Genomic DNA, 15,891 nt, shown 5'->3' with positions numbered 1-15,891 from the left:
CGTTATTAACTCCGCCTAGATGGATCTTTCCTCCACCATCAGCTCAATTAAAATTCCTACTCACCCTAAAGATCTTAATCCAAGTCTTAATGGCTTTTGGCATTTGAACCAGGCAAAGTCTTTTACTCCCTCCTTGAGATACCACATCATTCCACACATGATTTTAAAATATTGTATCATCATTATTCTTTGACTGTATCTCTATCCTACTGGATCACTTGTCCTACTACAATTATGTAACTGTGGTATTTATCTGGGTAGCCTCAGGATACAGCATATGATAGGTCCTCAGTAAAGATATTTAGGATGAACTGGAAGGGTAAACTGACAAATAAATGGAGTTAAATGAATCATAGAAAGAATATGATTTCAATATGCCTCAGTAAAATGCTCTAGAGAAGGAGGTTGAACTCTGAATATTTTAAATAACTAATCATTTATTTTCCCACATTTCAATTAACTTTGTTTACCATCAAAGATCTGAGTATGTGATCAGTTTAATATAATGAGCAAATATTATTTTAGCCAAAATCTAATAGGGTTATTATCCTGGTTACTTCATAGGAACTTACTAAGCAAACACATCCTTTATTATACAACTTAAAACACTGATGTTTACTCAAGGGAAAAAAAAAACTATCTACACAGAATGCTTGGAAAATTAAGGAGGATAACTAGTATTATTAATATATCAGCAATGCTGAAACCTTGAAATGAAGACAATACTCAAATTGCATTAAAATTTGGAGGGGGGATTATTTTGAGTTTAAATAGCCTTGAAATTTTCTAGAATTGATTTTTTTTATTGAATTCTCTGTCAAGTATAGCATCTTGATCCACTCCTTCCAGCAGACTTTTTTTTTCCACTGTGGTACAAAATGTATTAAAAGAACATACATTAAATCTCTATTAACATGAAATGTAACCATAGGTTGCTTTTTGACAACTTAGCAGGACTGTATTGATGTTTCTTGTTCATTTTAAATGAAGTTCTCTCAGAATGCTCTCCAGTAAAAGGTTTTCTAAAAACATATATTTTCTACCAAATTGGAAGATAGCCAAGCAAGGCATAAAGGGAACATACTTTGAATCCTATTTTTCAAGATTCTTAAGTAATGGTTAGAAGTATTCTGATTAAAAGTTGTTATATTTTGCTCAGCACAACCAACTTTGGGGCCCAGTTTTTGAAGAGACGTAGTCTCTTTCTGACTTTAAGAAAAAAATAGTTTCTGAATTCAGTACGATTTTCTAACTAAGGGCCAAGAACCAAGAACACCACTGAAAATCAAAGTCTTCGTGAGATATGCCTACACATCGTAACAGGTGTTCCTCGTCCAAAAGGAGCAGCTCTCATGGAACCGCAATCACTGTTAAGTAAGACATGTTAAACCAGCAGACTGCTTAGAACCTGCTCTCTTTGGAAACAGGATTAAGTGCTAAAAATCTGAAAACAGAATGAATTAGTTGCACTCAAAGTAGAATTAGAAAGTAAACTGTTTTCAAACAAAAAAATTATCTAAAAGGACTGGTAAACTTTCTGTGATGCCACAACTTCCTAACTGGATGGGATTTCAAAAATTTCATGGGTAAGTACTGCATTTAAGTAATGATAAAATTAACCTCCCCGAAAACAATTCAGGCAGAACCCAAATGTTGCTATACTTTATTAACCTGACCAGGAATTTGGTAGAAAAGTCCTCTAACCATAAGAGATTTGCTTGATTTTCAGTCATTAATACAAAACCATTTGTAAGACTGGAGATATTCTCAGGCAAATAAATCTCATTTTGATTCTCTAGTCAGAGAATAGCTTTCAGACCTGAAGAAAGGGGGAAAATGTATACTGTAAGCCAAAGGGGTTTAAATTATGAAAGTATAGCTTCTTTAAAGATCTAGGAATATTTATCACTAGATTTTTTTTCATGTGATTTGTTTAAAAATTTTAAGAATTGAGGAAATTTACTTGGTGTTTTTAATCCCAAGATCTTTGGAGGGTTAAATATCTGTTCCTCGCACACAGAAAGAATGGATTTTTGGCAAATCATTCGGCTAGTTTCAAATCCATTCATCAAGACCCAATGGCAAAGACTCTGGACTTTTTCTTCATTTAATCAAGGATATCAGAAGGATGTCTCTGATTTCCAGCCGGCACCTCCCCCACTGTAACATAAGGAATTGTGCTGGTCTGTAAACCCTCATTCACTCAAGTCTTGTCAGAACTAAGCTAGTTCCAGTTCCCTTTAACTGTTCCTCATTTAAAAAAAAAAAAAAAAGCTTTTGCTGCTCTAATTTAATGAATATTTAAACATATTTTAGCAAGTAATAAAAAAATTATCCAAAACCATCATCTCTTGCTGAATATTTCACATTATCTAATTGACATCACTGTTGCATGCTGAGTAGGGAAAAGCCAGGGGGTAATCGGATCCCACTTGAGGTCCATTTCAGCAACTTACTAGCCCTGCTGCTTTTGGAAATGCAGTTGACATCTTGGAGCATCAAAATCCTTATTGAGTCGTGAAGATAGTAAAGCATTTAGCTCAGTGTCTGATGCACTAAAGGACTCAATATGGCGGCCGTCATGGTATTCTTTAAAAGGCACCAAGTCTAAAACCAACTTACTTTCCCTTAACAGAAGCCCCTTTATATCTTTTCCATGGAATTAGTGTTAATGAGACTTATTCTACCCCAAAGGAAGACTCCTAAATACCATACACTAGGTATCTTTATTTTTATAATCCTATGAGCAAAAATTTGGCTTAAAATCCTGTGACATAAAACTGGAAATTTTAGAGACCTACCCGGGTACAAACTGAATTAATTCATTCAATGAATGCTTAACAAAAACTACTGCATTGTCTCACATTTTATAGTAGGGAAAAAGAAAAATCCAATATGTATATTTAAATATGGTTTAGTAAGCGTTGTAAAAGAGTAGTGGAGCGGTAGACAACTGCCCGAGGGCAACCAGTTAGGACAGATTTGGGTCCTTGGCACTTCTCCATTGCTGAACAAATTGGGACCACATGTACTTCGTGAAATAACCTAAATTAAGACACTCACTCTAGTCTAGACCATATGCTTAAGTTTGTAACCAGATTTTGTTAAATTTTTAAGACATGCATTGATCTTAAAATAGTCTCACCCAAAGACATATGATTAATCTGATTGGAGTTTAAAAAGTCACCTTTAAAAAAATTAAACTGGCAACTTAGAATAAAACATTTACATTGACAAGATATCTCAAATCTTTACTTTTCTATTTTTTTAGCATAGTTCTCCCTATTGTCTTTGAAATAGCTGTTTATAGTTTCCTTCCACCAGGAGAAATGAAATAATTTTTCCTATAATCTTCATGTAAATAATTCTGTAGTTTATAGGTGCTATTTATAAAATTGATCTACTCTAAAATTCTTTCAAACACACATAGATTATGAATTAAGTGCACAGTAATATCATTTGTTGGAAAAATTAGTACCTAACTGTAGCCTTGATTTTATCCTGAGAGATATTTGTGAAGAAGGCAACAGATATACTACTTCCAAAGAAAAAGTGTATTATTTCATGGAAAAATAGCAATCACCGTGAGACAATAAATATTCCTATTATTTGATTACAAGGAAACATTCCTTTACCTTTCCTATCCTTAAAACAATTGCACAATAAAAATAATAATCCATGTATTTAGAATATAAATGTGTTTCCTTCAGTTTCACTTTTTACCTATTGCTATTGGACTTAGATGATAAGAAAAATTTGCCAATAAGAGAGAGATGTTTAACATTCTCTGAAAAGGATAACAGTACCCACATCAAGAATAAAAAATAATGTTCATATCAAAATTACTTCCTCTAGAGAACTTGGTATATTATTGAACATATTGTAATAAGGACAGCCATGAATGCAAATTCCTCTAATTATTTTGTTCCTGCTTTATAATCACTTGTATTACATCCTCATCTCGGTCTTGGAGAAGATGATTATTGGCAGCAGATTAAGTCAAAGATCTCGATGCCAACACATTAAAATATGAAGCCTGACATTCATCTTTTCCTGTAAAGCCTTAGTTAAGGCTTAAGCTAAAAATGCTTCCCTCCTAAACATTCATGGAGGGGAAATGATAGAAAATGGAATAAGCTATAAATTTACATTTGATGTGGACGATAAATTATAGAACAGAAGTACCAGATACTTCATATCCCTTGTCAACCAAATGCACTCTTTTGAAAATTATGGGCTTCATCAAGGGGTGATTAAAGATGAAACCAGTTGGGGGATTCAATGAGAGCTTAAGGTCTAATCAGAATGGACACCTATATTTCAATTTGGAGAAAAGTTTGCTTTAAAAAATAGTATTATCTTTTAAAGTGATTCTGGTTCCTCATTAATTATACTATATGCTATGAAACAAAATACTGTATAAAAAATCTGACTGGGGGAGAATTGCTGAACTATCTCAAGATGAAGTAAATGGGTTCATTGCATCTTCAAGGCGGTCCCCAGCATGGACCCTAACAGAACACTGTAATGACACGGTGGCATCACCCTTCTTAATTGTAGCATTCTGCATGATATGAAAGGGATCTCCGAAAAGTTTCTGGGATTCAACAAATTCCAAACTATAAATCCTCCCCCAAACAGAAAAGCCTCTTATTATTATAGTCCTAATTTACTCACTCAATTCAGAAATAAGTCCCTTTGATTTTGATGGCATAGGATGAGTTCTATTGAATAAACCAGATTTATTTTTTTTTAAACTACAGCCATGAAAGAAACAACACAGTATCATTCAAGCAATATGACTGAAAATATATAAACTCTCATAAAATCTTGAGATAATATTTTTATGATTTAAAAATTCTTAAAAGTAAAGTTTCCCATTGGGGAGTACATAACATAGGAAAGCCAACCAAAAAAAAACAAAACCATGGAATTACAAAAGGCTCTAAAGAAAAACAAGCATCATGTTATATCCTGTGACCCTGAAGCAATTCAAGTATTTGTGGTCCAAAAACAATATCTTAGCCAAGAGACTATTATCCACACTAGATAAATGTATTGTGTGCTCAGTTAGGCTAAACCCTGGTGAATAAATGTATTAGATATTTTAAATTAGATATCATGATATTTACAGATGTTGTACTAAAAACAAAAATGATAATTTTACTGAAGAGTATGTTTTATTTGAAATTAAAAACACAAACCCTCTCCTTTATGAACTTGCGTTAGGTTCAGTAGAAACCGATACCACCAAAGAAGTTTATAAAATGAGTTTTGATGAAATTTGAAATTAAGCTAATCATTCTTCATTTTTAATGACTGACTGAAGCTAATGAAGTATAATCCTTAAAATCCATTGAACTGAAAAAGACAGAAATTCTGAAACCAGGGAGTCTGCATGGCTGGTGAGGGAAGAGCTTCTCTCACTTTTAAAAGGCAGAGATACTGTCACGAAGGCAGGCCCTTGTGACCAGATTTTGGAAACATCCATCTAAACGGGAAGAGGGTCTATGGTGAAGGAACACTTTACTACAACTCCACATAGTAACTCTAGACACAGGATAAGGGGCATCTGGTGACACGGTGACGGTGTCACTTCCTCAAGCCTCCAGAAGTCACCCGATATTGGAAATCTCCCTTTTGGGGGAGTGGCGGGGGTGGGGGCGGGCATGCAGCATGCAGGATATCAGTTCCCCAACCAAGAACTGAACCCATGTCCCCTGCAGTGGAAGCTCAGAGTCTTAATCACTAGACAACCAGGGAATTCCCCTATGTTATCCTTCAATGAACCATAAAAGGTCAAAAATCAGAAAAGAAGCTAGAGGAAAAATCTACTCATCTGCCTGCAGCCAAGTAACTCCCACCCCAGCTCAAAGGATTCAGATATATAGAGCATACTCTGGGCCACAGTTGGATAACAGTTCGTTATCAGAGATACACAATGTAAGAGATACTGTCAACTAATGTTCACTTATACAGCTCTTAGCATTCCCCACTAGCAATTCCTTATTTTTTAGACAAAGGAATATACAGAATATGAGAATATACAGTTTTATTCTCCAGATCATGCTAAAATGTAGATTTTAGCATATAGATTCACAAACCAGTGGTCAAAATATCACCTAGTTGCAAACACTAACATTTGACAAATAATTATATTATTTGAAACACTATAGTTGCACACACACACACAAAAAATGGGCTTCATGCAATCAAAGATATATTGCCTAAATAAATAGCATAAAAATAACATAGGAACTATATTATGTCATAAACTTGGTAATTGATTTCATTCATTTCCTCCACTGGGACTTCATTAGAGTCTTTGTAATGGACTTTTGAAACAAGAGACTTTAATTTAATTTACCCACTGAAGCAGAATCCTGTAATTTTATAGTTAATGACTCTTAATAGCAAATCAAAAATGCCCTGGAGCCATGTGAAAGCAGCTGGGTCACTGGGAAGGATTTCCACCTTCTATCTCATTCATGGAGGTCAGATCAGTGAGATGAATAAAGATGTTCAGACTGTGATCGGATTTAAGAGGTTAAGTTAGGTGCTTGGCTAATGTATTTCCACCCTGTGGAAGCCACATACTGTGTTAAAGTGAAAGTGTTAGTCGCTCAGTCGTATCCAACTCTCTTTGGCCCCATGGACTGTAGCCCACTAGGCTCCTCTGTCCATGGAATTCTCCAGGCAAGAATACTGGAGTGGGCTGCCATGCCCTCCTCCAGGGCATCTTCCTTACCCAGGGACTGAAGCTGCATTTGCTGTGTGCCCTGCATTGCAGGCAGATTTTCACCATCTGAGCCACCTATGAAACACCCAATTTGAAAGGTGGCCAGTTGCCCAGATGTAACCCCATTTTATCTCTACTCTGTTGATTGACCAATGTGAACAGAAGTGGACACCCTTAGATATTTTTTTTAAGATTTTCTATGTGAACTTTATTTTTAAAGTCTTTATTGGATTTGTATAATCCTGCTTCTGGTTTATGTCTTGGATTTTTGCCCGCGAGGCATGTGGGATCTCAGCTCCCTAACCAGGGACTGAACCCACACCTCCTGCATCGGAAAGTGAAGTCTTAATCATCACGGGACCACCATCCTGGAAAGACTTAAATATTAACAATTATTTAAAATTTCAAAGGACAGGGATATACTCAGAGATACACGATGCAATCAAGTTTCCCAGAGCTGCCTGACAGCTCCTACCCAGACTCTACTGATAAATTAATGATGTCTCCAATTCTATTCACCAAGATGCTTTCACTATATCATCCTAAACTAAAAGCAGCATTTTATTTTGGTAAATGCAAAACTTGAAAACATAAATTTTCTAAAAAACATGAGCAATCTTAGAAAACATCACCAAAATTTACTCTGCTTTTGAGCCAACACTGACCTTCTGTTCCAAAAGCAATGTGTTTGTTGGGATTGCTGCAAAAGCCTTGTAGCTGGACTTGGTCTTGTATTGCTAGAATGGGGGGGTAACCAGAAAGTAAGAATGGAGTTGAAAAGGGGAAAGAATGTGACATAATTTTAGACCAGTTCTACCAAGCTAAACGACATGTTATCAAATGAAGGAAACAATGATTATGCTTCAACAACTTGCTTTTGACAGAAAAAATTAGCTCTTCATGTTAATGTTTTATTAGAACGAGAAGCAAAGAAATAACACAGTAAAACATCAGCCTAAGGATTATAGGCAATTATATGCTATATCGTTTCAGAGTTTTAAAACATTCCTTTTTACAAAGTTATATGTAAACTTCTCATTGGCAGTATGCCCTGACAGGAACATTAGTGTATAAATATTTGGGGTATTTTTGCTTGATTCTCAAAGGAATGTGAGTCTTTCTTTATGGTGCTATAATTAACAAATATTGTGCCAATAAGTTTAATTAAACTCGATACATTCTCTTGCATCATTTATAAAAACAGTGATCAGAACACATAAAATCCGGCATTAATTTTTTAAAAGTAGTATTTTGAATAGATGTTATAGCAATTTAACTCCATAATGGGAAAATTAGAAGGCCATGCTCTTGGTCTTAAATTCATTTTTTAAACTTCATCACCCTCTCTTGCACTTCCAATACAGTGATATTAAAGAATCAAAAGATAAAATATTCCAAGTTTTAAGTAAAATTTGGGGCAATCTAATTCAGTTTTATAGAGTATTTGGGGTCAAGCATGAGGAAACTGTAGAAATCAGGATCACAGATATAATCAAAATCCCAGTGTTGACATTGCTCTGGGTGCCAAGTTCAAGGTTCCTCTCACTCCAAAAGCTCCTGTCTCAGGCAGCCTCCCCACCGGCCCTAAAGCTGTGGGAACTGGCACACAGCACCAGGCTGTCTTCATCCCCTGCAAGCAAACCAAAGGGTCTACAGAAGAAGACAGAGCAATCAAGTAAAATAAAAAATGCCAGGGACAGAAGCAACGCTTCGGCCCCTTCAAGCCCTGAGTCTCTCTGTTGACCTGATACAGTGAGCCCCCTACATACGAACAAGTTCCGTTCCAAGAGCGCATTGGTAAGTTCAGTTTGTTTGTACTCCAACTAAGTTAGCCCAGATACTCAACTGACACATTTGGCTATACAGTACTGTACTATAATAGGTTTGTAATACTTTTCATACAAATAAAATGCACATTAAAAACAAACACGAAAAATGAAACATTTTCAAATTTACAGTACAATACCTTGAAAGGTTCAGTAGTACAGTACAACAGCTGGGATATAGGGGCTGGCATGAACATTCACATCTTTCAAAGGTCGAAACCTGAAGGTTCATATGTAGGGGACTTAACTGTACTACTACAGTCTCCAGAAAATAACATATTTAGATTAAGGATTGAAGCAAAATACCACCTCAACATGGAAAATAAGAGCTGACAATCTATAACTAGGCAAATAACATGCATTGCCTCATTTAATTTTGCAGAATCCCTATAACTGAACAAGCATTAAGCAAAGGCTATGTGGTGAGTTCAGATGACTCATCTAAGACCACAGCCCGTATGGAATCTAAAAGATTTGGAATTCAGGTCCACCAGGCCCATATTTCTCAATAAGATATCTTCTTCCAAGGAATATCTAAACAGATAAATAATGCAGAAAAAAATGTTATTAATACTCGACAGTGGTTTTGTGGGATTTAATTGCAACAGTGGTTGCAATAATAACTAACAATCACTACAAGCTAGGTAACCTCTAAAAGCTTACTGTGTATTATCTCCCTGAATTATCGAAACAAATCTATGATGTAGATACTATATTACGTTCACTTTATATATGGAAACTAAAAGGCTTCCCTAATAGCTCAGTTGGTAAAGAATCCGCCTGCAATGCAGGAGACCCCGGTTCTACTCCTGGGTCATCAAGATCCTCTGGAGACGGGATAGGCTGCCCACTCCAGTATTCTGGCCTGGAGAATTCCATGGACTGTATAGTCCATGGTGTCGCAAAGAGTCAGACATGACTGAGCGACTTTCACTTTCACTTCAAAGCAGAGAGACGTTAAGAAAGAACTTATCTAAGGTCACTAGCTACTAAATCATAGCTGGGATTTGGACATGGGTGCTCCAGGTCAACAGCCATGACTCATAGGACCTCACCTCATCTTTCAGAGTGCATCATTATTTATAACCTTTGCTCTCCTATCCTTAGCTGCTCTAAAGAATATAGCTGAAAAGCTGGGTCAGAGCAATATCTTGCTATTATACACATAATGCCATATAATATTAGAATCAGAAGTGAAATTGAAGGCAATTTGGTTCAACCCCCTTAGCCAAAGCATGAATCTCTCTGATCCCTTGTTCAGCCATACCTCCCAAGATAGCACGTTTAGTTCTGTTAGAATTAGTACAACATTCTCCGTTAATATTGAAACAAAATATGCTTCTGCTAACTTACTCCTAGAGGACATTGGTCCTTTTTTTCCCTGTTTGACTAAGAACTCTCTTCTGTGTGATGGTTATACTGCTGTTTCTATCAACCTTTTCCTTACTGATCCTCAGCTGAAGAACTCCACTATCATTTTCCTCTGTCAATATTCCTTTAACATTTTTAAATTTTAATTTTGATTTTATATTAGAGTATACTTGATTTACAGTGTTGTATTTAAAAAATGATACAAATCATCTTATTTACAAAACAGAACCAGACTGACAGAATTTGAAAACATTTATGTTTACCAAATTCTATTTACCAAATTCAAAAATTTATGTTTACCAAAGGGGAAAGGTGCGGGGAAGGATAAAATAGGAGTGTAGGATTAACATATACACACTACTATACATAAAATTTTAAAAGATATGTTTAACTAGATGTATTTTTAACACAAGGCAGACTATCATTATCATTTACATGATATTGACAATAAACTCAATTAATACAGTGAAGATAATAATCATAGGAATTGTCTCCTTGGTTTTTGTAGTATGTTTAGAATACAGAAGAGAGTGAAACTGAACTCATTTTACATATTATTGGATCACAGTGACTATGCTATAGCCTAAAATTCCTAATTCTTTCATCTCTTTTTTAAAATTAGTTTATTTTAATTGGTGGCTAATTACTTTACAATATTGCAGTGGTTTTGCCATACATCGACATGAGTCAGCCACGGGTGCACAGGTGTCTCCTCATCCAGAACTCCCCCTCCAACTCACTCCCCACCCCCATGGAGAACAGTGTGGAGAGGCCTTAAAAAACTGGAACTAGAACTGCCATATGACCCAGCAATCCCACTGCTGGGCATACACACAGAGGAAACAAGAATTGAGAGAGACACGTGTACGCCAGTGTTCATCGCAGCACTGTTTACAATAGCCAGGGCATGGAAGCAACCTAGATGTCCATCAGCAGATGAATGCATAAGGAAATTGTGGTACACAGACACAATGGAATATTACTCTTTCATCTCTCTTTAACATTTGGTTTATATTTGGTTTGTCATTGTGAACTGGGAAGATAATCATTTTATGTTATTTCATGAACCATTTTTATCTTCATTCAAGTCACAAATTAAGGATAGAAAGCTCTTGCCTACTGGATTCTGCCAACCTGGTGGGCATCGATCCATCTTGTAAATTTACTTGGATACAGCAGTCCAACTAACAGAGTCATTCAGCAAATTATTATTGAGTATCCACTCTGTCACATGTATTGTTCTAAATATTAGAGATTCAGCAGTAAACAAAACTCACAAGACTTTACTCTCTAGAGTTGATATCTCGTTGAATTGAAACAAACAATAAATAATTAATAAAGAAAAGTCTTAGATAAATAATATTCAGAAAATTAAAGTAAAATGATGAGATAGGGAGTGATCTCAAGGATGCTTTGGATTAAGCATTCAGAACAAGTGGGAATTCACAGGAATACATCACTAGACCTCTAATGGGTCTAGTGGAAAATAGGAAAAAAGGAAGATCTCTTTCCTTGTTCATGATATCATGAGAGACATCACAAAAGCTGGAAACTGGAAGGCATTCAACAAATGTCTATTGCTTTAAGAAAATCTCTCACTTCCAGTTATAGTTGTTTTTGTAAACATTCACAAACTAAGAATTTGCCATAATATTCAGAATTTACCTTGGAATTTTGTGTGAAAAAAAAAATTGCTTGCTTCTTTTTTCTGGTAAATCTCTTCCATAATTTACAATAGCTTTGCAATAGAAGTCAAAATCTCATCTTTCTTTTTATGTGATACAATTTTTCTAGACCAGGAGATTATACTTCTTTACAGCAACCAGATGTCCTTTCTCGTACTTCATCCATCTGGAGCGTTATGCATCTCTAAGATATACGTTCCCTTCATGGATCAAGGCAAATTGAATATGGTAAAGTAGGAAAGAGCAAGATTGAATATCAACATATTAAGAATCAAAGGAGTTCCAGAAAAACATCTATTTTTGCTTCGTTGACTATGCCAAAGCGTTTGATTCTATGGATCACAACAAACTGGAAAATTCTTAAAGACAACCCTACCTATTTCCTGAGAAATCTGTGTGCAGGTCAAGAAGCAACAGTTAAAATGAGACATGGGACAATGGACTGCTTCAAACAGGGAAAGGAGTGCATCAAGGCTGTATACTGTCACCCTGTTTATTTAACTTATACGCAGAGTACATCAAGCGAAATGCTGGGCTGGATGAATCACAAGCCGGAGTCAAGACTGCCTGGAGAAATATCAATAACCTCAGACATGCAGATGACACCACCTTTATGGAAGAAATGCAAAAGGGCAAAATGGCTGTCTGAGGAGGCCTTACACATAGCTCAGAAAAACAGAAGCTAGAGGCAAAGGAGAAAAGAAAAGATATCATTTGAATGCAGAGTTCCCAAGAATAGCAAAGAGAGAGAAGAAAGCCTTCCTCAGTGATCAATGCAAAGAAATAGAGGAAAACAATAGAATGGTAAAAACTAGAGATTTCTTCAAGAAAATTAGAGATACCAAGGGAATATTTCATGCAAAGATGGGCACAATAAAGGACAGAAATGGTATGGACCAAGACAAGCAGAAGATATAAAGAAGAGGTGGCAAGAATACATAGAAGAACTACAGAAAAAGGATCTTCATGACCCAGATAACCATGATGGTGTGATCATTCACCTAGAGCCAGACATCCTGGAATTAGAAGTCAACTGGACCTTAAGAAGCATCACCATGAACAAAGCTAGTGGAGGTGATGAGATTCCAGTTGAACTATTTGAATTCCTAAAAGATGATGCTGTAAAAGTGCTGCACTCAATATGCCAGCAAATTTGGGAAACTCACCAGTGGTCACAGGACTGGAAAAGGTCACTTTTCATTCCAATCCTAAAGAAAGGCAATACCAAAGAATGCTCAAGCTACCACACAATTTCACTCATCTCACACGCTAGCTAAGTAAGGCTCACAATTCTCCAAGCCAGGCCTCAACAGTACGTGAACCATGAACTTCCAGATGTTCAAGCTGGATTTAGAAAAGGCAGAAGAACCAGAGATCAAATTGCCAACATCCACTGGGTCATAGAAAAAGCAAGAGAATTCCAGAAAAAAACATCTATTTCTGTTTTATTGATTTTGCCAAAGCCTTTAACTGTGTAGGTCACAACAAACTGTGGAAAGTTCTGAAAGATGCGGGAATACCAGACCACCTTACCTGCCTCCTGAGAAACCTGTATGCAGGTCAAGAAGCAACAGTTAGAACCGGACATGGAACAACAGACTGGTTCCAAATTGGGAAACGTCAAGGCTATATATTTTCACCCTGCTTATTTAACTTATATGCAGAGTATATCATGCAAAATGTCAGGCTGGATGAAGCACAAGGTGGAATCAAGATTGCCAGGAGAAATAATAACCTCAGATATGCAGATGACACAACCCTTAAGGCAGAAAGTGAAGAGGAACTATAGAGCCTCTTGATTTGGAAAAGCTGGCTTAAAACACAACATTCAAAACACTTAGATCATGGCATCTGGTCCCATCACTTCATGGCAAATAGATGGGGAAACAGTGGAAACAATGACAGATTTTATTTTCCTGGGTTCCAAAATCACTGCAAATGGTGACTGAAGCCATGAAATTAAAAGATGCTTGTTCCATGGAAGAAAAGCTATGACCAAGCTGCTGCTGCTGATGCTAAGCTGCTTCAGTCGTGTCCGACTCTGTGCGACCCCATAAACAGCAGCCCACCCGGCTCTCCAGTCCCTGGGATTCTCCAGGCAAGACATTACTTTGCCAACAAAGGTCTGTCTAGTTAAGGCTATAGTTTTTCCAATAGTCATGTATGGATGTGAGAGTTGGACTATAAAGAAAGCTGAGCACTGAAGAATTGATGCTTTTGAACTGTGATGTTGGAGAAGACTCTTGAGAGTCTCTTGGATTGCAAGAAGATCCAACCAGTCCATCCTAAAGGAGATCAGTCCTGAATATTCATTGGAAGGACTGATGTTGAAGCTGAAACTCCAATACTTTGGCCACCTGATATGAAAAACTAACTCATTAAAAAGACTCTGAGGCTAGGAAAGATTGAAGGTGGGAGGATAAGGGGACAACAGAGGATGAAGTGGTTGGCTGGCATCACTGACTTGATGGACATGAGTTTGAGCAAGCTCCGGGAGTTGATGATGGATAGGAAAGCTTGGTGTACTGCAGTCCATGGGGTTGCAAAGAATCTCACATGACTAAGCAACTGAACTGAACTGAACTGAATGGCAGAAACTGAAGATAACCTAAGAGCCTCTTAATGAAAGTAAGAGAGAAGAGTGAAAAAGCTTGCTTGAAACTCAACATTAAGAAAACTAATGGCATCTGGTCCAATCACTTCATGGCAAATATATTGGGAAAAGGTGGAAACAGTGAAAAATTTAATTTTCTTGTACCCAAAAATCACTACAAATGGTGAGTGCACCTATGAAACTAAAAGACACTTGCTCCTTGGAAGAAAAGGTATGACAAACCTAGACAGCATATTAAAAAGCAAAGACATCATTTTGCCAACAAAGGTGCATATAGTCAAAGCTACGGTTTTTCTAGTAGTCATGTATAGATTGTGAGAGTTGGACCATAAAGAAGGCTGAGCACAGAAGCATTGAAGCTTTTGAACTGTGGTGCTAGAAAAGACTCTTGATTGTCCCTTGGACTCCAAGGAAATCAAACCAGTGAATCCTAAAGGAAATAAGTCTTGAATATTCATTGTAAGGACTGAGGCTGAAGTTGAAGTTCCAACACTTTGGCTACCTGTTGAGAAGAGCCAACACTTTTGAACAGACCCTGATGCTGGGAAAGACCAAAGGCAAAAAGAGAAAGGGGCAGCAACAGATGAGATGGCTAGTTAGCATCACTGACTCTTATTGCCATAAGAGATGCCGTTTATGTTCACTATATTTCCTCTGTGTTTTCTTAACAATATTCTAATTTGGAACATATTTCTTCTTCAGCATTTCAAGGCTTCCAGGTATTAAATCAAATATATTAACTTCTCTTCTTCGGTTTAAAATTACAAATCCCTCCAATCACTGTTATTATAACTCAAATAATAATAATAGGCTGTAATATTACAGACTGAAATCACCATTAACAAATCATACAAGGTAGAACCAACCAGGCTGACTTTGAATCCAGCAAAAAATTCAATGATAACTATTATTTCTCTTCAATTTGTAATCTATGCTTTCAGCCATCATTCAATAAATATTTCTTAAATATCTACTACATGACAGGTGCAGGGCAAAGTTTAGGTTTAAAAAAAGAACTGGTATTTTGCATGCAAGTTTATCAGAGCTAATTCTATCTATAGGCAATGCTAGATATTGCCACATAAATCCTGGGTATGAAGATGAGGATGGCAAGAACACCCTTCCCCTTCAGAAAATATTTCCCACCTCTACTGCCACCATCACCCCTTCATTGCCTGTGTGTGTGTGTGTGCACGCTAAGTCACTTCAGTTGTGTCAGAGTTTTGCAACCCTATGGATTGTAGCCTGCCAGGTTCTTGTGTCCATGGGACTCTCCAGGCAATAATACTGGAGTGGATTGCCATGCCCTCTTCCAAGGTATCTTCCCAACCCAGAGTTCGAACCTGTGTCTCTTACATCTCCTGCATTAGCAGGCAGGTTCTTTACCACTAGTGCCACCTGGGAAGCCCAGGTAAAAGTGTTAGTCACTCAGTTGTGACCAACTCTGTGGACCCTATGGACTGTAGCCCACCAGGCCCTTCTGTCCATGAGCTTTCCCAGGCTAGAACACTGGAGTAGGTAGCCATTCCCTTCTCCAATGGATGTTCCTGACCCAGGGATTGAACCCAGGTCTCCTGCATTGTAGGCAGATTCTTTAGTGTCTGAGCCACCAGGGAAGCCAGCACCCCCCATCACTGACACATTAAATTCACCACA

At 37.0% G+C, this 15,891-nt stretch overlaps 1 protein-coding gene across 14 annotated transcripts in view; it reads right to left on the bottom strand.

Annotated features, from left to right (window-relative positions):
• Positions 1 to 15,891, bottom strand: part of MLIP (muscular LMNA interacting protein) — a 306,379-nt gene that overhangs the window by 104,603 nt on the left and 185,885 nt on the right. For 12 of the 14 annotated variants that reach the window (XM_018039224.1, XM_005696194.3, XM_013973909.2 and 9 more), the window contains one exon: positions 7,405 to 7,476. The exons of the other annotated variants lie outside the window; for them this stretch is intronic. In XM_018039224.1, coding sequence (XP_017894713.1) covers positions 7,405 to 7,476 — 72 coding nt within the window. The remainder of the gene's footprint in view (positions 1 to 7,404; positions 7,477 to 15,891) is intronic. 14 annotated transcript variants of the gene reach the window in all.

Source organism: Capra hircus, chromosome 23 (genome assembly GCF_001704415.2).
Source record: "Capra hircus breed San Clemente chromosome 23, ASM170441v1, whole genome shotgun sequence".
NCBI classification, from domain to species: Eukaryota; Metazoa; Chordata; class Mammalia; order Artiodactyla; family Bovidae; genus Capra; species Capra hircus.
Note: the sequence above shows the minus strand (reverse complement) of the source record. Positions and strands in the feature narration are given on the sequence as shown.